The sequence below is a fragment of the Loxodonta africana genome, chromosome 19 (genome assembly GCF_030014295.1).
Source record: "Loxodonta africana isolate mLoxAfr1 chromosome 19, mLoxAfr1.hap2, whole genome shotgun sequence".
Lineage (NCBI taxonomy): Eukaryota > Metazoa > Chordata > Mammalia > Proboscidea > Elephantidae > Loxodonta > Loxodonta africana.
This window is the reverse complement of record NC_087360.1, coordinates 22,627,221-22,652,757: the sequence shown is the minus strand read 5'-3', so window position 1 is coordinate 22,652,757 and position 25,537 is coordinate 22,627,221. Positions and strand designations below refer to the sequence as shown.

General features: G+C 45.8%; 1 protein-coding gene across 7 annotated transcripts in view; it reads right to left on the bottom strand.

Annotated features, from left to right (window-relative positions):
- CABIN1 (calcineurin binding protein 1) overlaps positions 1–25,537 on the bottom strand; it is a 192,771-nt gene that overhangs the window by 87,831 nt on the left and 79,403 nt on the right. For all 7 annotated transcript variants that reach the window (XM_064272401.1, XM_064272406.1, XM_064272405.1 and 4 more), the window contains 5 exons: positions 10,249–10,410; positions 8,722–8,928; positions 8,445–8,590; positions 7,520–7,781; positions 1,823–2,083 (listed from right to left, as the gene is read on the bottom strand). In XM_064272401.1, the coding sequence (XP_064128471.1) occupies positions 1,823–2,083; positions 7,520–7,781; positions 8,445–8,590; positions 8,722–8,928; positions 10,249–10,410 (1,038 nt within the window). The remainder of the gene's footprint in view (positions 1–1,822; positions 2,084–7,519; positions 7,782–8,444; positions 8,591–8,721; positions 8,929–10,248; positions 10,411–25,537) is intronic.

Genomic DNA, 25,537 nt, shown 5'->3' with positions numbered 1-25,537 from the left:
CCCTAAGGCCACCATCCTGCCTGCTCATTGGGACCAAAAGGAATAGCAGAGGCCAAAAGTGGAGGAAAAGTCATGGAGGAGAAATAGAACTGATGCATTTTTCCTGTGGGCTGGAGCACTCCTGCTGCATGAGGAGCTCCGTGCTGCCCAGAAGAGTGTGTGGGCACTGGGGACTTGGAGGGAATGATGCTGGACCAGGGCCTGGCCTCAGCTCCATCCCTTGCCCACAAGTCACATCAAATCTCTAAGCCTCAGCTTTCCTGTCCCCGAAGTGACAGTGCCTCTGGGAGGAGGCACATTATCCTCATGGGAAGCATGGAAGAACTGTGACAGGGAAGGACTTGAGACCTGGGGCTATGAGTGACAGCAACAAGGAAGGTGCTAGAGAAACCTCTAACAGGAAGCTGGGCTTCCAAACTTGAAGATGAACCCCAAGAATGTGGGCCTAAAACAGCCACAGGAAACCATCTAGCATTAATCATTTTTAAAAGGCCGATTTTAAAAAGACTTTTTTTTTATTGCTTACTCACTGAATTAGTAAATATTAACAAGACAAGACGAGCGTGGTTGAGGGAAAGCAGGTACACTCAGCTATCAGTACAGTCTTTCAGGGTGGCTGGACACTGCTGATCAGAGTCCTCGGTGACCTGCCATGCCTTGTGTTGGACTTTAGCTCTTGGAAATACTCTCAAGGTGCTCACTGACACACACACAAGGATGCACACTGCCTGCACATGTGTTGTGGCAAAACATGGAGAAGTGGGTCAGACCCATCAAGAAGGGGCTCGTCCAATGGAGGATGCAGCCAACTACAGGATGCTGGACAGGGAAGAGCATCCATACAGCTTCTCTCCTTTTGTCCAATGAGAAGGGTGAGTTGCAAAAGGGTAAGAAAATGTGCCTCTGCATTTATGTCCTCAGGAAAACTCCGGATGTATACCAAACCCTTAACAGAGATTACTACGGTGGGGGTGGGTAGGACCACTGGATACTTTAATTTCTCATTTTATAGACACTTCTGAATCGTTTGACTCTTTTTTTCTTTCTATAATCATAAACAAAAAATTTTATAAAGGCAAAAAAGAACGAGCACACAGCGGATTCTGCCCCAAATGCCAAGAAGAGTGCTGGAGGCATACAGCCTCAGAAAAGGCAAAACTGATGAACTCAGGACCCTGGGAGGCAGCTTGCCCTAGGAGGTGCCTCATGTCTGGATCCTACTTCCTCGCCTACAAAGTCTGCCATACATAGCTGACGGCCCACTGTACAGTGCTGTTGTGAGCATCATGAGAGTGTTGGTGGTGGGATGCTCTGGAAATGAGAAAAGGAAATCCAGGCTGTAAAGAGCTGCTCTTCTCTTGAGGAGCCGTGGGAAGACCTCACGTCAGGGTACAGGAGAGCTGCTGCCTGTCCTGCTCAGCCCTGCCACGATGGGTGTCCCAGCACGCCATGGCCTCACTGGACTTTGGTTGTCTCATAGCGTACCTGGGTAGGCCCTGCCTGCCTCCTGCCCACTGCAGAGTGTGAGGCCCTAGGTGCCACCAGGATGCACTTCAGGGCACTAACCAGCACCCTATGGCTAGGCTCTTGGAACCTGAGTGTGCCCGCGAACACAGTTCTCTTCTGAGTGAGAACAAAACACTGATCTCCCAGAAACAACATAAGCTCCTCTTAAAAAGACAGAGAAGAGGCTACTTTAACGTAATTGCACAAAAATCTGCAGAGCACAGAAGGGGACCATGTGCCCCATCCCAGGCAGGTGAAACCGAGGGGTCAAGTAGGCTCCACCCTGCCTCCCCGCCCCAAGCCAGCTTGGCGTCACCTCCAGGGCCTCCATGGCCAGCTCGGGGGGGTTGTGGTAGTGGATCTTCTTGGGATAACGGGCAGCCTCCTCATGCAGGTAGTGGCCAGCCTGTCGGTAGTGTAGCAGGTAAACGGTGGGCGGCTGCTGCTGCTTCTCAGCAACCTTGCCCAGCATGTAGTGGATGAGCCACTCCTCTTCGTCACCATCACCCTCGCAGTGGGCCGCCGACGTGAAACAGTGCCAGGCTGTCTCCAGCATGCTGTCACGCCGCCCCTCCATCTGCAACGAGATGGGGCTGCCTCAGATGCAAGGCCTGTACCTGCCCAGGGGTCATGCTGTCTCTGACAAAGCCTTATGCCATTTCTTCAAGTGTGTATCCTCCCACCAACCCTGAGATTCAGAGCTGCTGCCACCAACTCATAGGTGGGACATCGGGGAGTGGAGAAACCCCCTACAGCTAGAGTACTGGGGAGTGGAGAGGCTCCCTACAGCTGGGACACTGAGGAGTGGAAAGGTTTCACCTCACAGCTGGGACACCATAGAATAGACAGACTCCCTTACAGCTGAGACATCAGGGAGTGAAGAGGCTTCCTCATAGCTGGGACATTGCATCTCACCAAGAGGAGCTGCAAACAGACACTCAGGACAGGCAGACAGGCCCCTTCCTTCTGGCCCTGAACTAGGGTAGGAAGCGGTACTGAGGAGAGCATCCACCCACACTCAGATCCACAGCACTGAGAGGGTGTCCACCTTGAAGTACAACAGGGCCTTTCATCCTGACCTACGGTGCTGGTAAAAGTGCAGATTCCTGGGCCCCATCCCAGTCCCACTGACAGTGTTGGTAGCAAGGGCTTCCAGCCCCTCCCACATACTGAGGGACAAAAGCAGCCAGGGTAGAGGTCCAACTTCTAGAGAACTTCCAACTCAGAGGAGCCATCCCTCTGTGAGGACCTGTCCCTGGGTCCACCACCCCATGCAGGATGTCAGCTGCCAGCCCACATGCACTCCTTTGTTTCAGAGTCCCAGAGCTGGGAGCTGAGGGAAGACAGCCTGTGTGGGGTCATGGAGCCATGGTTGTGAGCACCCCAAGTCTCAAGACCCCCTGCTCCATGCCCCTAGCTCAATGGCAGATGGGAGAGGATGCAGGCACTGGGCTCCAACAGGGAAGCTGCTGGGTACCTGCGTAAGCAGCACATAAGGCCTGCCCACAAGGCACCCCTCTAGGCACTGGCCCAGGGCGATGTTCAAGTCATCTCAATGCCCTGCAGCAATGACCTGGGGCTGATGTAAGAGGGCAAGTGTACCTGGGCTCTGCCAGGCCCTTCCTTGGAAAGAAAATGACTACCCAGGAACCAGGGGACCATTACTGGGCCAAATGCTGTGGAAAGAACCACAGAACAGGAAAAATGCTGTACAAACCAGGTGACTCCTTTATGTCCCCTCCAAAAAGAAGTCTTGAGCAAACCTGCTTAAGTGAAAGGCCACTACTCAAATGGAGTCCTGCTCCAACTACTCCAACTGTGTGGCCCTGACCAGCTCTGCAGTGACTCCGTGGCCACCCACTGAGAGGGGGTTATGAAGAGTGCCCACCCAGACTGGGTGCCACGCAGATGCACTTAGCGGGAGGCTGAGTATCAGCCCACCAGAGAACATACTGCCCAGGGTGGCGGGTGCCACTCGGATGTCTGGCTCACAGGGACAAGAGGGTGCAGTCACAGCATCCATGTTAGGCACCTCCCACCACGTTCCGTCCTCAGTGGGACATGTACCCCAGCCAGGGCACAGGTTGTACTGTGAGGCCTGGGGTGTGCGGGTCTCCACCGAGTGAGCCTTCAATCAAGGTGTTGGCCAGGGTCGGCCATGAGAGGGACCCAAGTGCTCCCACTGAATTCTCCCAGCACTGCTGTGGGAAGGAAAGACCATCCCCTTTTCCAGCTGACACATAGCCTCCAGAGCCTCTGCCCCAACGTGAGAACCAACACCATGGCATCACATACCTTCTCCTATCACTAACTCTTCACCAAGTTTGCAGGCAGGATCTGAAGGGCCCAGAAGCTCAGAGAACTCTTAACACATGGCCTACCACCCTTCCCTATCAGACCAATAAACCCAGGAACATCTCCAGCAACCAGGCAGCCATGTACCCATGATGCACTTCAGAGTCAGAGGCCCCGGGCAGCCCTCCTTGCCTACCAGGACAGCTGCACGTCTGGTGGGTCTCTCTCTCTCTCCTGCCATCCCCAACACCCTGGGAGACAGCCTGGATCAATGGCTTCCATGGGATCAACACTGAGGTCAGCCCCAGAGACCATGTATGAGTAGCGAGACCATCTATGAGTAGGAGAGACCATGTATGAGTAGGGGAGAGAACAGGCCAGGAGCAGAGGTGTGGGGAGTCAAGGTGGGCCCCGTCTATCACTTCACCCCCACCTCCCCTCCCTGCTTTAGGGGAAGCTGTAGAATTTCCTTCTCTCGGGAGATGCTACAAGTAACCTCACAAGTCCCAAAGGCAGAAAGAGCACTGACTTCCCAACACATTTACTTTCTGGAACTCCCACTCTGTGAAATCCCATCTGGCACTGTTGGAGGAAACTACAGTAAGGACTACAAGGATCACGATGTCCTGGCTACTGGGGCGCCTCCTGAGGAGGCAGGCTCTGCACCCCGAGGCAGCAGCTTCAGCTCCCAGACAGAATCCAGTGAGGGGCTTCTGCACAGGACAAAGTAAAATATGTTTGAGCAGTTAAAAGGAATGTACTAGTGCCACGGACAGGGCCCAACAACATGATGCTGAGTGAAAAAGGGAGCCTAGCACCATATATAGTATGGCAGCATTTAGGTTAAAAAGAAAAACAGACGCATCTGTGGTGTTTTTGTAAGAGTACAGACATACATGAGGAAAAGTCTGGGAAGATACAGGCTGCCTAGCAGTCCCTTTGAGGCAGGGGTGAGGGGTGGCATCAGGGAATGGCCAGAGACTTTAACCTTGTTCTTTATGTTGAACTGACTTACGTAACACTGTACCCCTTGTAGAATGTAAAAGTAACTCTGCCAGGGTTTGGCACTGTGGCAACACCAATACCTATATTCTGTGAGCTCATGAACAGAGCCACCTATGGCTGCCCACCCTGCCCTCCACCTTGGTCCTCAACCACTAGGGTGGGGGCCGGGGCCATGCCCACACCACGATGCTGCATCTCAACCAAGAGAACCTGGCAAAGAAGACAATTTTTGATTCTGGGTCCTGGCAGGGCCTTTTCTTGTGCACCACCTGAAGTCTGAGGCAGTTAGGTTTAGGAGCCACAACCCTCACTGAACTGCAAGGTTCATGCAATCTGGGCACCAAGAGAGGGAAAGGCAGGGCCTGATGCCCAGTTTTGGAGCCTGAGACACTCTCCTAGGCTTGAGGGGTGACACCCAAGGTGCACACGGAGTGGGCAAAGCCAGTGGACAACAACCACTGAACAAGAGTGAGGTGGGGGGGTGGGGCAGAGGGCTGTGCAGTGTGCAGAAGAGCTGGCAGTGTGCGGAGACAGGGCAATGTGCAGAGCAAGAAGGGTCAGCCTCTTCAAGGCTTTATCAGACTTTACCCAGGATGTATGTCATAGAGCCTAAGTGTGAGAAATATGGGAGGCCCCACAGCTGTTGGGAAGGGACGGTGGCAATGGTGGCCATCACAGCACAAAGATGTTTGAGCTTGCTGCTCCCACAGCCCTGATCAGCACCCTCACTGCAGCTGTCCCTCCACCTGCACCCACGGGCCTCCCCCACACCCACAGCCCTCCATCAGCTCTCACACCATGGCCATCCTTTTCCCATTCCCATGGCCCACCCCCTGCACCACAGCCATCCTGCCCAGTCCACTTCACCAGTTCCTTAGTCAGTCTCTCACTGACTTTCAGACGCAGTCCAGTGATCCAATGCAAATCTATTGCAAAGTAAAACTGGCAACTTTGCAAAGATGTAGGTTTCCCAAAGTTGACAACAGGGATGCTAGGAAACTGCTCCCCCAACAGGCAGAGCCTTTGATGCTTCAGGACCAGGTATAATTAAAGGATTTAACAACTGACCACAAAGGAAGGAAAAGTGGCCAAGAAAGATGACAAAACATGTTTCTTAAAGGAGAAGAGACTTGAGACACAAGGAATTAGGAGAACCCTGAGAAAACAATTGGAGCCCTTGAATACTTTTATAAAAAAACTCAAACCAAACCCGTTCCCGTCAAGTCAATCCTGACTCATAGCAACCCTATAGGACAGAGCAGAACTGCCCCGTAGAGTTTCCAAGGGGCATCTGGTGGATTCGAACTGCTGACCTTTGGGTTAGAAGCTGCAGCACTTAACCACTATACCACCAGGGTTTCCATTTTTACAAACGCAACCCTTACATTCACACTGCAAAGGTGAAAAACATCGTATCACGTCTTCTTAACACGGTTGGAAAATTAAGCCCCTCGAAACTAATCAAACTTAATCCATTCTTTATTTGAAGAATTAGCCAATAATTGCAATTATCACCAGTGTCCTAATAAGATTAAAGCATTGTTTTCATTATCATGGATTCTTTTTTTCAAGACGAAGTCCCAATCGCACCTTTAATCCAACGTTCACTGCGATGGTGTAGTCCTGTTTAAGTGGAGCCACTCAGGGACCCTTTTCTAGTGCTGACTGCCCTCAACAATAGCCCTTCTTTTCATCTGTGTGGCAGGCATGGGTGTCCCCCACACAGTTACAGTGGTTATCTATTATCTTCTTTATGCTCTTCTGTATTATCTGAATTTGTACACCAACCCCTACCATTTTGTAATCAGAAAAAGCAATGGAAAAGTTGCCACCTCTGTGAGCAGGACTGGGACTTCTCATTATTTAGTTCTTTACTAGGCAGAGGCCTCAGGAGGCCAAGGGTCTAGGAGGTCTGAGAACCTGAGCCCTTCTCCGCAGGGCCACAGGGCAGGGGACCTGGAGCTACAGAGTCCACGGGGATAGGGGGCCTGGATTGATGATGGAGACTATGGGGGTGGGGGGCCTGGCACAACCACAGAGGCTGTCTGAGGGGCAGAACAACATAGCTGTGTACTGAGTGTCCTACTCTTGGGCCTTATCTCGTTTAATCCAGCCAACAAGCCTATGAAAGTATTAATAGTGTGAACATCTTGTTTGGTTCCTGAGCACAGACAGCTGCTGTGAAATGTCAGGCCCAGTGCCATCTGTGGCCACCAGGCCCTTCAGTTCCACTGGGAGGCTGCTCTGACCACGGCTGTCTCACTGCCACACACCTAGACATATAGGCGTGGCTCCTGCAGGCCCATCTCAAGGAACCAAGGACCCCTGCTCAGCGCAGCGCACCTCAGGCCAGACACCCAGCACCCATACCAGAGGAACTCCCCACCAGGATGAACCTCAAAATCCCAGCATACTCTTGAGAACATAACAAGGACTCAATCAGCTCCCTGGAGGGACTGGGAAAGAGATGGTTACTTCTGTGGCCAGTACTCACCCCAACCTCTCAAACACCCTAAAACCAAAAGCTGAACCATAGTTACTAACCGGGTCAGAAGAGCCAGCACCTAAACATGCCCACACTGGCCTGAATGTCCATCAAGATGTCACTAAGCACGATGGGGCCTTCACCTCGAAGGGTGAGTTATCCATGACTGCCAGCACAACTGTGAGGACAAGCTCCACTGACTGTAGGCATAGATCGGCCCCTCCTCACCTGCTGCACCACTTCTGGGGGCAGCTCGGTCCTCCACTGCTTCAGCTGGCGCGATGCGAACGAGTGCAAGGCATAGGACATGGTGCCATACTCAATCCACAGGGACAAGTTGGAGCTGTCAATCTCCAGGGCCCGCTGAAAGCAGTTCAGCACTGGTGTGGCATGCTTCCAGATGGGTCCATCGCTCTTCAGCTCATTCGAGTTCAGTTTGTCCTGAATGCGGCTGGCCCGGGCTAGGGCCATGCCCGCCCAGGAATCAAACCTATGGCGGTGACAGAAATATCAACTAAACATGGGCCACTCTGGGAGCTCCAGACGTGACACCTAGATGGGAAGGCAGACAACAGGGTTCAATCCCAGCTCACCACTCGCTAACTCTGAGCCCCTGCCTGGACCAATCACACCAGAGCCTCCTTTCCTAAGCATGGAACACGATGAAGAAGACCTACCCCAAGAGGAGAGCTGCCATGAGCACTCAAGACATAATGAATTTGAGATTGTCTAGAACCTCACAGGCACTCAGTACCTGCTCCCAGAAAATCACCATCACCTCGGGGTTTGTTGCAAGGCCCACTGTGCCACCACCACAGATGGACTCAGACCCTGACCCTCTCCTGCCTGCCTTTGAAGGGTCATCCAAGGAACATCTCAGATGTAAAGGTACCACAGCAATAGTCCAGCCTCCCTACCCCACACACCAGGACTGAGATGGGCACCTCACACCTCCAATGATCCCAACACCTGCCCCAGGACCTTCTGGAATGAAACCTTCTCCTGCTGCTCTCCGCTCTGTGGAGAACCTACTTTTCCTAGGAACTGCAGAGCACGAAACACCCCTGCTCATTTCTCTCTCCCCGGTCTCTCTGGCTGTCCCGCACCCCTGCAGCCAGCCAGACCCTGACGTTGCAGCGTCACCAGTACTGACCTGTCAGGGCAGATGCAGATGTCATGCATGTAGAACTTGATGGCCTTGGACTGTTCCTTGTTTTTGAAATGGTAATCGGCCAGGAGGTAGTAGAGTTCATTCACCACTGGAGGGGAGGGGTCAGCCCCTTCTGGGAGGCAGGGTACCTGGCAGCGGGGGTGGGGAGGGGCAAGCAGAGGGGAGTCAAGGCATCAAGGGTTACTGGTAACACCACAAACCCAGGACTGTTCAGTCATATCCACACAACCCGGCCCCCGCTGCCCAGTGTGGGGCCCACCTCGGCTGAGGTCCCCTCGATGTAGGCAGACACTTTGTCCAGGCTTAGCGCCGGCCTCTCTGTACGGGGCACAATGGTAGCGATCCTCTTCAGGAGATTGGCCAGGTCAGCAGACACAGTGCTGGTCTTATAGCTGTCGAACTCAGGAAGGGTCTTGGGCTTAAAATACTCAAACATAAACAGGGCATCCTCCCATATAAGGTCCACCTTGAGAAAAGACAGAAAGCAGGGCTGTAGAACACTTGGTGTAAAGAAAAACGGGAAAAAGTTCTCCTTTAGAAAAGCACTGTATCCAACGTAAAGGAACTTATTAGGAATGGAGTGGAGAGCCTAAACCAAGTTCTTGACACACTTTTTAAATGCTGCACACCCACTGCAATCCCAAATCCGAGTGTCTGAAGAGCAGACAAGTAGCCCTCATGAGTATGGTCAGGTTAGAGACAAACACTAAAACTGATGGCTGCACTCTGTAAGCCCATATGGCTGCCCCAGCAGGGAGGTACGTGACCCAGCTGAGGGTGGCTCAAGCACACCTCAACTGCTCATTGGTCACTTGGTCAACAAGCACTGAAAGAATGGTTACACTGGTGTGGGTGGTCCTAGGTACACAGGACACAGTGGAAGCCTTGCCTCAAGGAGCTGACATTTTAGGGATGGAATCCATAAAGTCAGAAACTAACCAGCAGTATTGAGGAGCCATAAGATAATACACTGAATGCTACTGTGTTGTAGCTGCCATGGGGTCAGCCCCTGGCTCATGACAACCCCATACACAATTGAACAAAATGCTGCCTGGTCCTGCGCCATCCCCATGATCGGCTGTAGGTCAGACTGCTGTGATCCACAGGGTTTCCACTGTTAATTTTTGCAAGCAGGTCACCAGGTCTTTCTTCCTAGTCTGTCTTAATCTGGAAGCTTAAACCTGTTCAGGATCATAGCAACATGTAAATCTCCGCTGGCAGAAAGGTGGTGGCTGCGCATGAGGTACACTGGCTGGGAATCAAACCCGGGTCTCCCACGTGGAAGGCAAGGAGTCTACCACTGAACCACCAATACACCCGATAAAAAAAACAAACAAACCAAATCCACTGCTGTCGAGTCTATTCTGACTCATAGCAACCCCACACGGTTTCGGAGCAGACTGCCACACCTTTCTCCCATGGAGATGCCGGTGGTTTGGAACTGCCAAGCTTTCGGTTAGCAATCACTTCAACTACTGCACCACCAGGGCTCCTTATATACCCAATAGTGCCTTAAAAACCAAAACAACAACAATAAAAATAATTAATTATAAACCTCTAAGTTAATAAAAGGGATTATTTATATCATCCAAATAGGGAAAAACATCACTGAAACTTGCCAAGGTACATTTCTAAATGATTAGTTAACATTTGCTCGCTTTTGTAAGGAAAGCCCTCTCTCTTGCCTGACGCAACTCCAACCTCGGACTGTGGAGCTACATGTCAGCAAGTCTAATGTCCTCCAGAGAGCTCAGCATCTGTGTCCGTGCGGCCGCTCCGCCCTCACCTGCTGGGCCGAATGCTCCTCCAGGTACCTGGCCTTGCTCTTCTTGCTGGGAAAGCTGTACAGGCAGTAGAAACACTGCTCCAAGGCTGTCTCCAGCTCCTCCTTGTACGGGTGTGTGTCTTCCGAGGTGGGCACAGCAAGCTCCTTCTGGAGAACTCGCACCTGCGGTGGGCAGAGGAGATGCATGAGGAGAGGGCTGCCACCCTCTAACCTGAGGAAGCCATGTCTGTCAGATTCCTGTGTGATTCAATTCTAAACACAACCTGTGCCCTGGAAAGAACACGCCATTTGTAATGGGGTCATTGGCCCAGCTTGGGCAGGGGCCCCTGAGGGAAGCACCACACCACCTTCCTTCAGCACACCTCAGTTTCTATCAGCTGCTAGGAGGAGGTACGATACACTCCCTGGAAACTTCCTTACTCGCTGATTTAGCCATTCATTTGCTCCCCAAATATTTGTTGAGCACTTACACTAGGCACAGTGCAGCACAGTCCTTGTTTTTACAAAGCTCAGAGATTCCAATGAGGTGTACAGTTAACAAGTAATTATAATGTAATGTGAGAAGTGGTATCAGGGCTGAGGGAATCTCTCAAACATTAGTGAGGATCACAGGGGATGTGAACACAGCTAACAAGTTATATCTTCAGTATTAGACCCAGTGACAATTGTTACGCCCAATTGCGAGCAAGTACACATTCCTTTAAAGCATTCATGGGGTTTTGACAAAAATGAGACAAAAAAGAAGTCAACGGATACCAAAGGCTTAATATAATATAGGTCACATCCTCCGGTTTCAATAGAATTCAATAAATAATAAAATATGAACATAAAATTTAGATAAATGAATAAAATGGTTCAATAAAATTAGAAATCAATCACACAGAGATAGCAAAGAAGAAAATAAACTCAAACATTTTTAAGTTTTAGAAGTCCTTTAAATAATATAAGTTTAAGAATAATTTTAACAGAAATAGGAAATATGTAGAACTAAAGGATAATAAAACATCAAAGTCAAAGCTTACAGGATGCATACAGCTAAAATGCACTGGAAGACACTGGCATCTTCAATGAACGCATGAGACCAGAGAGCTCTGAAATATGCCTCCAACTCAATAAAGCAGAAGCAACACAGGGTAAAGTCAAAGAAAATAAAAAGAAGCAGTAAATATTAAAGTAGCAATTAATGAAATAGAAAGCAAAGAAATAGATCAATAAACCAAGAGCTGATAGTTTGAAAAGACTAGACAAATTTCACGAAAGACTAGTTTTTAAAAAGTAGAGGGAAAGCACAAATAAGCCATATTAGCAGTGAAAAAGGAGAACGTAACTAGAGGCTCCAAGAGATTTTCTAAATTATAAGCAAATACCATGAACAACTTTATGTCAGTGAGTGCCCACTATTCCAAAAAATATAAGTGACTTAAGAAAGTGAATGGACTTATAATCTCTAAAAAATTGAGTCAACAGCTGATATTTATTCCAAAAGGGAGAAAGCGAGCTTTAGACCAGGGATTGGCAAACTATGGCCTGTTGTCCAAATCCAGCTATTGTCTGCTTCTATATAGCATGTGAATAAGAGTGACCTTTATATTTTTCACAGTTGAAAAAAACAAAACTATTTTATAACACATGACAATGATATGAATTCAAACTGCAATGTCCACAGGTTTACTGAAGCACAGCCCTATCCATTCATTTATGTACTGTCTGCTGTCAAGGGCCCTGGTGGTACAGTGGTTAAGAGCTTGGCTGCTGGAAGCCAACGTGGTGCGATATACAGAAGCACCGCTCCAACCCTCTACAGCAAAGACCCACAAAACTAAGTAAAGCAGATACAAACATCAATCCTGGAACCTTAAGAGCCAAATGAAGGGATCAAGAACTCATCCAAGCACCAAATGGAATAAGAAGCTGACAGAGAACAGAGAATGCGGAGAGCTATGGAGTGGAGGCCCCTATCAGCTCACATGGCATGGATTCGCCATCTTGAAGCTCAGCCACCAAGAACAGCAAACAGGGAGTACGGGAAAGCAACTTCATGGAGCTCCCAGCAGGAGACAGAGCACCTGGTAACCAGTGAGACACATTCTCCCACCCCTCACCCTTCTTCCCCCTCCCCAGCCCCCGTTGCTTTCCAGCCACCCAAGGTCCCATGGCCGGGAGACACTGGTTCCTTGTTACTTGCATTCACCCTTCCCCCACTGGCTGGCTCCTTCAGTACCATTTTTTTTGTTGTTGCTGTTGTTGCTCTTTTGGTTTCCTCTCTCTCTCTCTCTCACCTCCTTCCTTTCTTTTCTCACAAACACCTGATGCTGTGTGCCACCCTCCACTTCTAGAAGGGCGTCGCAGCACCACTTGGTGGGGGAACCCCTTCCTGGGTCTACACCATCACACCATTGGGCTCCCTTGGGGCATTTATTTTTCTTCTTTCTTTTCTCGGTTTCTAGTCCCTCTATATCTTCCTTTCTTTCCTTTTTCCTAAACGCCTATGCCATGTGCCATCTATGCTCCTTTCTGACAGGCTGTGCAGTGCCACTCGGTTGGGGAGCTGCGTCCAGTGGGCTTCCTCGGGCCATTTGTTGTTTTTTTCTTTTTCCTTCCTTTTTTTTTTCCCCTCCTTTTTTTTTTCCCCCTCGGTTTCTCATCTCTCTTTACCTTGCTTCCTTTCCTTCCTCCCAACCACTGGCATTTATTTTTTTTCTAGGTTTCTTGTCTCTCTCTACCTTCTTTCCCCTTTCCTCTCTCCCACCCACCGAGCCACATGTGCTGACTCTGCCCCTTCTGGATGGGCTGTGCCATACTGCCTGGCTAGAAAGACACCAGCACCCGGCTTCCCGGGGTCTATGCCACTCCAACTGTAGGCTCCTACAGCATCTTTTTTCGTTGCTTTGTTATTTTGGCTTCTGTTACTCTCTTTTCGTTCTCTTCTTCCCCACACCCACTTAGCTCTACACATCACATTCTCCCACTCCCTCCTGCCTATCTGCACCACATGCTGAGCACTGTACCCCCAAGCAGCACTGGCACAGACCACTGGACCCAGATAAATAAAGCAATACTGAAGAGGAAGAATAAAGTAGGAGGACTTGTACTACTGGACTTCGGAACTTACTATACAGCTACGGTAATCAATGTCTTGGTACTGGTACAATGACAGATACATTAACCAATGGAACAGAATTGAGGACCCAGACGTAAATCCATCCACCTACAGTCACCTGATCTTCGAAAAAGACCCAAAGTCCATCAAATGGGGAACAGACGGCCTTTTTAACAAATCATGCTGGCAAAACTGATGTCCATCTGCAAAAAATGAAACAGGACTCACATCATGTACAAAAAAACTAACTCAAAATGGATCAAAGACCTAAATATAAAACCAAAACTATAAAGATCATAGAATAAAAGATAGGGTCAATGCTAGAGACCCTAATACACGGCATTAACAGGATACAAACCCATAACTAACAATACACGAACACTAGAAGATAAGCTAGATAACTGGGATCTTCTAAAAATTAAACACTTATGTTCATCGAAAGACCACCAAAAGAGTAAAAAGAGAACCTAAAGACTGGGAAAAAATTTTTGGCTACGGCAAATCCGACAAAGGTCAAATCTCTAAAATCGATAGGAAAATCCAACATCTCTACAACAAAAAGACAAATAATCCAATTAAAAAATGGGCAAAGGATATGAACAGACACTTCATCAAAGATGACATTTAAGCAGCTAACAGACACATGAGGGAAGTGCTTGTGATCACTCGCCACTAGAGAAATTCAATTCAAAACTACAATGAGATACCATCTCACCCTGACATTACTGGTAGGAATCAAAAGAACAGAAAATAACAAATGATGGAGAGGCTACGGGAGATTGGAACTCTTACGCACTGCTGGTGGGAATTTAAATGGGTACAACCATTTTGGAAAATGACATGGTGCTTCCTTAGAAAGCTAGATATAGAAATACCATATGAACCAGCAATCCCACGCCTAGGAATATATCCTAGAGAAATAAGAGCTGTCACACGAATGACATATGCACATCCATGTTCACTGTAGCATTGACTACAATAGCAAAAAGATGGAAACAACCTAAATGCCTGTCACTAGCTGACTAACAGAATTTGGTACCAAGAGAGTGGGATGCTGCTCTAGCAGATACCTAAAATGTGGAAGCAGTTTTGAAACTGAACAGATAGAGCAGCAGCGAGAGAGGGCCAGCAGCAGCAGAGAACCTGCGGTGACCGAGAAGCGGCAGCGACAGAACCAGCAGCAACAAAACCAGGAGACCAGTGTCAGTGCTGGAGCTGACCCACGGACCGAGAGAGCTGCGTGCCTGGGTGCAGGAGGCCTCCTGGTGGAGTGGGGTGCCTCTGGGTGCTTAATCAGTGGAGCTACAAAGCTTTAGAACACTCGCCCCAGCAGGGCACATGTGGGTGTGAGGCCCAAGGAGAGAAGCCGAGAGGCCAAGAAACCAGGAAGCAGAAGCTGAAGAGACAACACAGGAAGCACAGTTGCCTCAGTCTCAAAAGGTATGGCCATGACCTCAGGGGTTCCAAAGTGTGGAGCCATGGCCTCTGGTGTTTCTAAGGGTGGAGCTGCCACTCAGATGGACTAGAAGATGGTGCACCTAAAGCCAGAGAGCAGGGTTGCTGTCCAAGTGGGCCTGGAAGGTGGAGTTGAAGCCCAGGGCCAGGGACCTCCACTCAAAATCTGGAAAGTGTGACCAATACCTAGAGTCTGGAGGGCAGGGCCATTGCGTAAATTGTCTCAGAGAACAGAGGGTTGTTTTACAAGCTTTGAGGGTTAACGTAATGTGTTCTGCTAACTTGCTTGGTGCCTGTTGTGCCTTCTTTTCTTCCAGTTTCTCCCATTTGTAATGGAAATGTACAGCTTGTACCTGGTTCTGCCATTGTACCTTTGGAAGCAGATAACTTATGTTCTAGATTTCACAGATAAAGAGGAATTTTTGGATTTTGGACTTGGACTTAAGACTTTTGCCATGATATGATGGGGTGAATAAGTTTTGCATGTTGCAAGGATGTGATTGTTTAGGGGCCAAAGGGTGGAATGTCATGGATTGAATTATGTCCTCCCCAAAATGTGTGTATCAGTTGAGCTGGGCCATGATTCCCGGTATTGTGTGATTTTCCTATGTATTTCCCTATATGCTGTAAATTCTGCCTCTATGATGTTAATGAGGGAGGATGGGCAGCAGTTATGTTAGCGAGGCAGGACTCACTCTACAGGACTGGATTGTGTCTTGAGACAATCTCTTGAGATACAAAAGACAGGAGCAAGCAGAGAGACATGGGCACCACATACTACCAAGAAAGCAGTGCCAGGAGCAGAGTGTGTCCTTTGGACTTGGGGTCCCTGCACAGAGACGCTCCTAGTCTGGGGAAAGGTTGATGAGAAGGTTGACAGTGAGAGAAAACATTCCCCTGGAGCTGACACTCTGAATTTGGGCTTTCACAGCCTACTTTACTGTGAGAAAATAAACTTCCCTTTGTTGAAGCCATTCACTTGGGGTATTTCTGTTATAGCAGCTCTAGATGACTAACACCATGCCGACCAATAGATGAATAGATAAACTATGGTATATACACACAATAGAGCACTGTGCAACAATAAAGAACAATGATGAATCTGTGAAGCACCTCATGACACGGATGAATCTGGAGGGCATTATGCTGAGTGAAATGAGTCAGTCACAAAAGGACAAATATTTTATGAGACCACTACTATAAAAACTCATGAAAAGATTTGCACATGTAAAGAAACAATCGTTGATGGTTACAGGGGAGGGGAGAGATGGGAAAGGAAAAACATTAATAGGAAATGTTTATTAATTATTGTTTATTAGTAGGTAATTAATAGGTAAGCGGTAACTTTGATGAAGGCTAAGATAGTACATGATACTGGGGAAGCCAGCACAACTTATATAAGGTAAGGTAGTGAAAGCTCCTTAGACATATCGAAACTCCCTGAGGGACAAAATTACTGGGCTGAGGGCTCTGGGGACCATGGCCTCAGGGAACATCTAGCTCAACTGGCATAACATAGTTTATAAACAAAATGTTCTACATTCTACTGTGGTGAGTAGCGTCTGGGATCTTAAAAGTTTGTGAGCAGCCATCTAGGATACTCCACTGGTCTCACCCACTCTAGAGCAAGGCAGAATGAAGAAAACCAAAGACACAAGGGAAAGATTAGTCCAAAGGACTAAGGGACCATAAGTAACACAACCTCCCTAGACAGAGTCCAGCACAACTAGATGGTGCCCAGGTACCACCACTGACTGCTCTGACAGGGATCAAAACAGACAGTCCCAGACAGAGCTGAAAAAAAACGTAGGACTGAAAAAAAAAAACATATTTACTGGTCTGACAGAGACTGGAGAAACCCTGAGAGTATGGCCTGGCCCCTGGACATCCTTTTAGCTCAGTAATGTAGTCACTCCTGAGGTTCACCCTTCAGCCAAAGATCAGACAAGCCCATAAAACAAAATAAGGAGGCGGAGCCAAAATGGCAGAATAGACAGACGCTTCCAGCAAGCCCTCTTTACGACAAAGACTCCAAAAAACAAGTGAAACGAGTATATTTGTGACAAGCTGGGAGCCCTGAGCATCAAAGGCAAGCTTAGACAATGAACTGAGGGGCAGGGGGAGGAAGAGACCGTTCAGAAGTGGAGAGGAGTTACCGGACCTGAATCCCGGGGAGCCCTCAGGCACCATTCCTGGAGCGGTGACGGTGGCTGGTACTAGCATTCAGGCACGGTTTCCTCAGGGAGAAGCAGCCAGCCACACAGCCCACTCACACCTCCAGAGCCTGAGAAGAACGGCACTTTTGGAAAAAGCTAAGAACTTGTGTATATTTTACCAAGCCCTCCCCCCACCCCTAAGCCGGCTTCAGCGGCTCAATCCCTGGGCCCGAGATAGACCGTGGTGACTACCTAGAGCCATCCTCCTGGCCTTGGGGAAGGAAAAAACTTGCAACTGGGGGGAAAAGATAATTTGCTAGCTCTATTGAAGCAGCTCCTGTCCAGGCATAAACCATCCGTGGACCTTAAGCACCTTTCCCTTCTGCATGGACCTGTGTGGGCCTATTACGGGAGAATAGGCCCTTGTTGGCAAACTCCAACCATTTCAGCTGTGCAGTGGAAAGGTGGGTGTTTGATGTCTCGCACTGCTTTGCCTATTAAACAAGGTCCTCACCTACCCACATCAGGGACCTAAGGACTGCTAGCTCCACTCAGGTCACCCAGCCATCCACGACAGGGGTCCAAAAATGACTGGTACATCCCAGTACTTACAACAAAAACTTTGGGTGCCCATGGTCCCTCTGTGGAACCCACCCACCAGCATGCTCTAGGGAACAGGGATGCGTTTTCCTCAGAGATACTCGGGGGTCGAATCTCAGCCCCCTGCCTTGTTCAGAGCATGACCCCCTGCTGCAATCAGATACTGGTATATACGCCAATCACCCCTGCCCCTCTAAGACTGTAGGACAGAGCCTGTACCACACATTTGATGATCGGCTACCTGGAAACATGAACTGAATTCATACAAGAAAACTGAATGGACTCCTAGACTGATATAACTGATAACAGGTCTAGCCAGCTGGGAACAGGACACCAGAGCCCCAAAGGTGAAAATAATCAAGCTAGCTCACTCAAGCAACCCATAGGGGTATACCAAAACAAAACAAAGCAAGCAGCTACAACATAGTAAGCAAGCATAAACTAATACAATAACTTATAAATGGCTCGGAGACAACAGTCAATATCAAATTACATAAAGAAACAGACCATGATCACCTCACCAGGCTCTCAAAACAAAGATTCCAGGGATCTTGTAGATGAAAGTGCATTCCTAGAATTACCAGAGCCAGAATACAAAATCTGAATATATAGAACCCCTCAAGACATCAGGAAGGAAATGAGGCAATATGCAGAACAAGCCAAGAAACACAGAGATAAAGCAATTGACGAAATTAGAAAGATTATTCGGGAACATAATGAAAAGTTTAATAAGCTGGAAAAATTCATACACAGGCAGCAATCAGAAATTCAGAACATTAACAATAAAATTACAGAATTAGACAACTCAATACAAAGAGGAGCAGAATTAAGCAAGTAGAAGCTAGAATTTCTGAACTCGAAGATAAATCACTTGGCACTAATATATTTGAAGAAAAATCTGATAAAAGAATTTAAAAAAATGAAGAAACCTTAAGAATCATGTGGGATTCTGTCAAGAGAAATAACCTACGAGTGATTGGAGTACCAGAACAGGGAAGGATAACAGAAAATACAGAGAGAATTGTTGAAGATTTCTTGGCAGAAAACGTCCCTGATATTGTGAAAGATGAGAAGATATCTATCCAAGATGCTCATCGAACTCCACATAAGGTAGATCTTAAAAGAAAGTCACCAAAACTTTTATAATCAAACTTGCCAAAACCAAAGATAAAGAGAGAATTATAAGAGCAGCGAGGGATAAATGAAAAGTCGCCTCTGAAGGAGAGCCAATAAGAATAAGCTTGGACTACTCAGCAGAAACCATGCAGGCAAGAAGGCAAGATGACATATTTTAAAAATTGAAGGAAAAAAATTGCCTGCCAAGAATCATATATCCATCAAAACTGTCACTTAAATGTGAAGGTGAAATTAAGACATTTCCAGATAAACACAAGTTTAGGGAATTTGTAAAAACCAAACCAAAACTACAAGAAATACGAAAGGGAGTTCTTTGGTTAGAAAATCAATAATATCAGGTATCAACCCAAGGCTAGAATACTGGGCAGAGCAACCGAAGTCAACCCAGATAGGGGAATCCAAAAAAACAAAGCAAGATTATGAAAAAAAAAAAAAAAAAAAGCCCAAAACGGTAACAGCGATGTTAATATAGAAAAGAAGACAACATTAAAATAATAAAGAGGGATAAAAAATGTAATCATACACCTTCCACATGGAGAGGAAGATACAGCGATACAAAGAAATAAAATTTAGTTTTAAATTTGGAAAAATAGGAATAAATATTGAGGTAACCACAAAGAAGACAAACTATCCCACTCATCAAAATAAAATACCAGGGAAAAAGAGACTCAGCAGAAACAAAATCACCAACAAATATGAGGAAAGGACAAAGTATAAAGAAAATCTACTCAGCACATAAAATTAAATGGGAAAAAGAAACCGTAAACAACACACAAAAAAGACAGCAAACTGATAGCACTAAGTTCGTACCTATCCATAATTATCCTGAATGTAAATGGACTAAATGCACCAATATAAGAGACAGACAGTGGCAGAATGGATTTAAAAAAAGGATCTATATGCTGCCTATAAGAGACACACCTTAGACTTAGAGACACAAACAAACTAAAACTCAAAGGATGGAAAAAAATATATCAAGCAAACAACAATCAAAAAAGAGCAGGAGCGGCAATATTAATTTGTGACAAAATAGACCTTAAAGTTAAATCCATCAGAACGGATAAGGAAGGACACTATATAATGATTAAAGGGACAATACACCGAGAAGATAAAACCCTATTAAATATTTATGCACCCAATGACAGGGATGCAAGATACATAAAACAAACCCTATCAGCATTGACAAGTGAGATAGACAGCTCCACAATAATTGTAGGAGACTTCAACACGCCACTTTCGGTGAAGAACAGGACATCCGCAAAGAAGCTCAATAAAGACATGGAAGATCTAAATGCCACAATCAACCAACTTGACCTCGTAGACATATACAGAACACTCCACCAAACAGCAACCACGTATACTTTCTTTCCTAGTGCACATCGAACACTCTCTAGAATAGACCACATATTAGGTCATAAAGCAGGCCTTAGCAGAATCCAAAACACTGAAATATTACAAAGCATCTTCTCTGAACATAAGGCCATAAAAGTGGAAATCAATAACAGGAAAAGCAAGGGAAAGAAATCAAACACTTGGGAACTGAACAATACCCTGCTCAACAAAGACTGGATTAGAGAAGACATTAAGGATGGAATAAAGAAATGCAGAGAATCCAATGGGAATGAAAACACTTCCTATCAAAACCTTTGGGACACAGCTAAAGCAGTGCTCAGAGGCCAATTTATATCAATAAATCCATACATCCAAAAAGAAGGGCCAAAATCAAAGACTTATCCCTACAACTTGAACAAATAGAAAGAGAACAACAAAAGAAATCCACAGGTACCAGAAAAAAACAAATAATAAAAATCAGAGCTGAACTAAATGAAATAGAAAACAGAAAAACAACTGAAAGAGTTAACAAGAACAAAAGACGGTTTTTGGAAAAAATCAACAAAATTGATAAACCACTGGCCAAACTGACAAAAGAAAAACAGGAGAGGAAGTAAACAACCCAAATAAGAAATGAGATGGGCGATATTACAACAGACCCAACTGAAATTAAAAGAATCATATCAGATTACCGTGAAAAATTGTACTCCAACAAATTTGAAAACCTAGAAGAAATGGATGAATTCCTAGAAACACACTACCTAAACTAACACAAGCAGAGGCAGAACAACTAAATAGACCCATAACAAAAGAAGAGATTGAAAAGGTAATCAAAAAACTCTCAACCCAAAAAAAAAGCCCTGGTCCGGAGGGCTTCACTGCAGAGTTTTACCAAACTTTCAGAGAAGAGTTAACACTACTACCACTAAAGGTATTTCAGAGCATAGGAAAGGACGGAATACTACCAAACTCATTCTATGAAGCCACCATATCCCTGATGCCAAAACCAGGTAAAAACACCACAAAAAAAGAAAATTATAGACCTGTATCCCTCATGAATGTAGATGCAAAAATTCTGAACAAAATTCTAGCCAATAGAATTCAACAACTTATCAAAAAAATAATTCACCATGACCAAGTGAGATTCGCACCAGGTATGCAGGGATGGTTCAACATTAGAAAAACAATTAATGTAACCTAAAAAAAAAAAATTTTTTTTTTATCGCATAAATAAAACAAAAGACAAGAATCACATGATTTTATCAATTGATGCAGAAAAGGCATTTGACAAAGTTCAACATTCATTCATGATAAAAACTCTCGGCAAAATAGGAATAGAAGGAAAATTCCTCAACATAATAAAGAGCATTTATACAAAGCCAACAGCCAATATCACCCTAAAAATGGAGAGAGCCTGAAAACATTCCCATTGAGATCGGGAACCAGACAAGGATGTCCTTTATCACCATTCTTATTCAATACTGTGCAGGAAGTCCTACCCAGAGCAATCAGGCTAGATAAAGAAATAAAGGGCATCCAAATTGGCCAGGAAGAAGTAAAAGGATGACATGATGACATGATATTATACATAGAAAGCCCTAAGGAATCCTCAAGAAAACTAATGTAACTAATAGAAAAGTTTGGCAGAGTATCGGGATACAAGATAAACATACAAAATCTGTTGGATTCCTCTGCACCAACAAAAAGAACATCGAAGAGGAAATCACCAAATCAATGCCCTTTACAGTAGCCCCAAGAAGATAAAATACTTAGGAATAAATCTCACCAGAGACGTAAAAGACTTATACAAAGAAAACTACAGTACACTTCTGCAAAAAACCAAGAGAGACTTACAGAAGTGGAAGAACATACCTTGCTCATGGATAGGAAGACTTAACATTATAAAAATGTCTATTCTACCAAAAGCGATCTTCACATTTAATGCAATTCTGACCCAAATCCCAACGACATTCTTTAATGAGATGGAGAAACAAATCACCAATTTCATATGGAAGGGAAAGAGGCCCCAGATAAATAATGCATTATTGAAAAAGAAGAATAAAGTGGGAGATCTTACTTTACCTGATTTTATAACCTATTGTACCACCAGAGTAGTCGAAACAGCCTGGTACTGGTTCAACAATAGATACATGGACCAATGGAACAGAATTGAGAATCCAGACATAAATCCATCCACATATAAGCAGCTGATATTTGACAAAGGCCCCAAAACAGTTAAGTGGGGAAAAGACAGTCTTTTTAACAAATGGTGCTGGCATAACTGGATATCCATCTGAAAAAAAAATGAAACAAGACCCATACCTCACTCCATGCACAAAAACTAACTCAAAATAGATCAAAGACATAAACATAAAATCTAAAACAATAAAGATCATAGAAGAAAAAATAGGGACAACGTTAGGAGCCCTAACACATGGCATAAAGAGTATACAAAACATTACTAACAGTACAGAAGAGAAACCAGACAACTGGGAGATCCTAAAAATCAAACACCTATGCTTATCCAAAGACTTCACCAAAACAGTAAAAAGATTATCTACAGAAAAAGTTTTTAGCTATGACATTTCCGATCAGCACCCGATCTCTAAAATCTACATGATACTGCAAAAACTCAACTGCAAAAAGACAAATAACCCTATTAAAAAATGGGCAAAAGATATGAATAGATACTTCACTAAAGAAGATATTCAGGTAGCTAACAGATACATGAGGAAATGTTCACGATCATTAGCCATTAGAGAAATGCAGATCAAAACTACAATGAGATTTCATCTCACTCCAACAAGGCTGGCATTAATCAAAAAAACACAAAATAATAAACGTTGGAGAGGCTGTGGAGAAACTGGAACACTTATACACTGCTGGTGGGAATGTAAAATGGTACAACCACTTTGGAAATCGATCTGGCGCTTCCTTAAAAAGCTAGAAATAGAGCTATCATACAATCCAGCAATCCCACTCCTTGGAATATATCCTAGAGAAATAAGAGCCTTTACACGAACAGATATATGCACATCCATGTTTACTGCAGCACTGTTCACAACAGCAAAAAGATGGAAGCAACCAAGGTGCCCATCAACGATGAATGGATAAATAAATTACGGTATATTCACACAATGGAATACTATGCATCGATAAAGAACAGTGAAGAATCTGTGGAACATTTCATAACATGGAGGAACCTGAAAGGTATTATCCTAAGTGAAATTAATCAGTTGCAAAAGGACAAATATTGTATAAGACCACTATTATAAGAACTTGAGAAATGGTTTAAACTGAGAAGAAAACATTCTTTTGTGGTTATGAGATGGGGGAAGGAGGGAAGGTGGCAGAGGGGCATTCACTAATTAGATAGTAGATAAGAACTACTTTAGGTGAAGGGAAAGACAGCACACAATACAGGGGAGGTCAGCACAATTGGACTAAACCAAAAGCAAAGAAGTTTCCTGAATAAACTGAATGCTTCGAAGGCCAGTGTAGCCGGGGCAGGGGTCTGGGGACCACGGTTTCAGGCGACATCTACGTGAACTGGCATAACAAAAGCTATTAAGAAAACACTGTGCATCCCACTTTGAAGGGTGGCTTCTGGGGTCTTAAACATTAGCAAGGGGCGATCTAAGATCCTTCAATTGGTCTCAATCCACCTGGATCAAAGGAGAATGAAGAACACCAAGGACACAAGGTGATTATGAACCCAAGAGACAGAAAGGCCACATGAACCAGAGACTACATCAATCCTGAGACCAGAAGAACTAGATGGTGCCTGGCTACAACCAATGACTGCCCTGACAGGAAACACAACAGAGAACCCCTGAGGGAGCAGGAGAGTAGTGGGATGCAGACCCCAAATTCTCATAAGACCAGACTTAATGGTCTGACTGAGACTGGAAGGTCCCCTAGTGGTCATGGCCCCCAGACTTTCTGTTGGCCCAGGACCAGAACCATTCCCGACGCCAGCTCTTCAGACTGGACAATGAGTTGGAAAGGGATGCTAGTAAGGACTGCGCTTCTTAGATCAGGTGGGCACTTGAGACTATGTTGGCATCTCCTTCCTGGAGGGGAGATGAGAGGGTGGAGGGGGTTAGAAGCTGGCGAAATGGACACGAAAAGAGAGAGTAGAGGGAGAGAGCAGGCTGTCTCACTGGGGGAGAGTAATTGGGAGTGTGTAGCAAGGTGTATATGGGCTTCTGTGTGAGAGACTGACTTGATTCGTAAACTTCCACTTAAAGCAGAATAAAAATTATTTAAAAAAAAATACACCACAAATGCAAAAGCACGAAAAAAAAAAAAAGAGAGACTAAATGGGCACATCAGTCCAGGGGCAAGGATGAGAAGGCAGGAGGGGATAGGAAAGCTAGCAATGGGGAAGGGAAGGAGAGAGTGTTGACATGTAGTAGGGTTGGCAAACAATGTCATAAAGCAATAATGTATACTAAATGTTTTATGAGGAGCAAGTTTGCTCTGTTAACCTTATTCTAAAGTACAATTAAAAAAAAAAAAAAAGAGAGCTTGGCTGCTAACCAAAAGGTCAGCAGTTTGAATTCGCCAGCCACTCCTTGGAAACCCACCAGAGTAGTTCATCATTGTTCTTTATTGTTGTGTAGTACTCATAGGGTTGCTATGTGTCAGAATCAACTCGACGGCAATGGGGTTTGGTTTGGTTTTGGTGGCTCCTTTTGTGCTATGATGGCAGAGTTCAGTACAGGCAGTCCCTGACTTAATGATGTATTGCACTGGGCAAATCTTCTGCAAAAGACTTGTTTAAAGGAGAATGAAGAACACCAAAGACATATAGTAAAAATGAGCCCAAGAGACAGAAAGGGTCACATAAACCAGAGACTACTTCAGCCTAAAATCAGAAGAACTAGATGGTGCCTGGCTACCACCGATCACTGCCCTTACAGGGAACACAACAGAGAATCCCTGTTGGAGCCGCAAAACAGTAGATGCAGATCTCAAATTCTCATAAAAAGACCAGGCTTAATGGTCTGGCTGAGCCTAGAGGGACCCTGGAGGTCATGGTCCCCGGACCCTTTGTTAGCCCAAGATTGGAACCATTCCTGAAGCCAACTCTCTAGACAGGGATTGGACTGGACTATACGATAGGTAATGATATTGGTGAGGAGTGAGCTTCTTGGCTCAAGTAGACACATGAGACTATGTGGTCAGCTCCTGTCTGGAGGGGAGATGAGAAGGAAGTGGGGAGACAGGAGCTGGTTGAACAGACATTGAAATTACAGGGTAGACAGAAGGAATGTGCTGTCTCATTAGCAGGAGAACAGCTAGGAGTACATAGCAAGGTGTGTATAACTTTTTCTATGAGAGACTGGCTTGATTTGTAAACTTTCACTTAAATACAATAAATTAATTAAAAAAACAAAAGACCTCTTTAAAGTGTTAAAAAGCAAAGATGTCACTTTGAGGACTCAGGTGTGACTGACCCAAGCCATGGTATTTTCAATTCCCTCATATGCATGCGAAAGCTGGA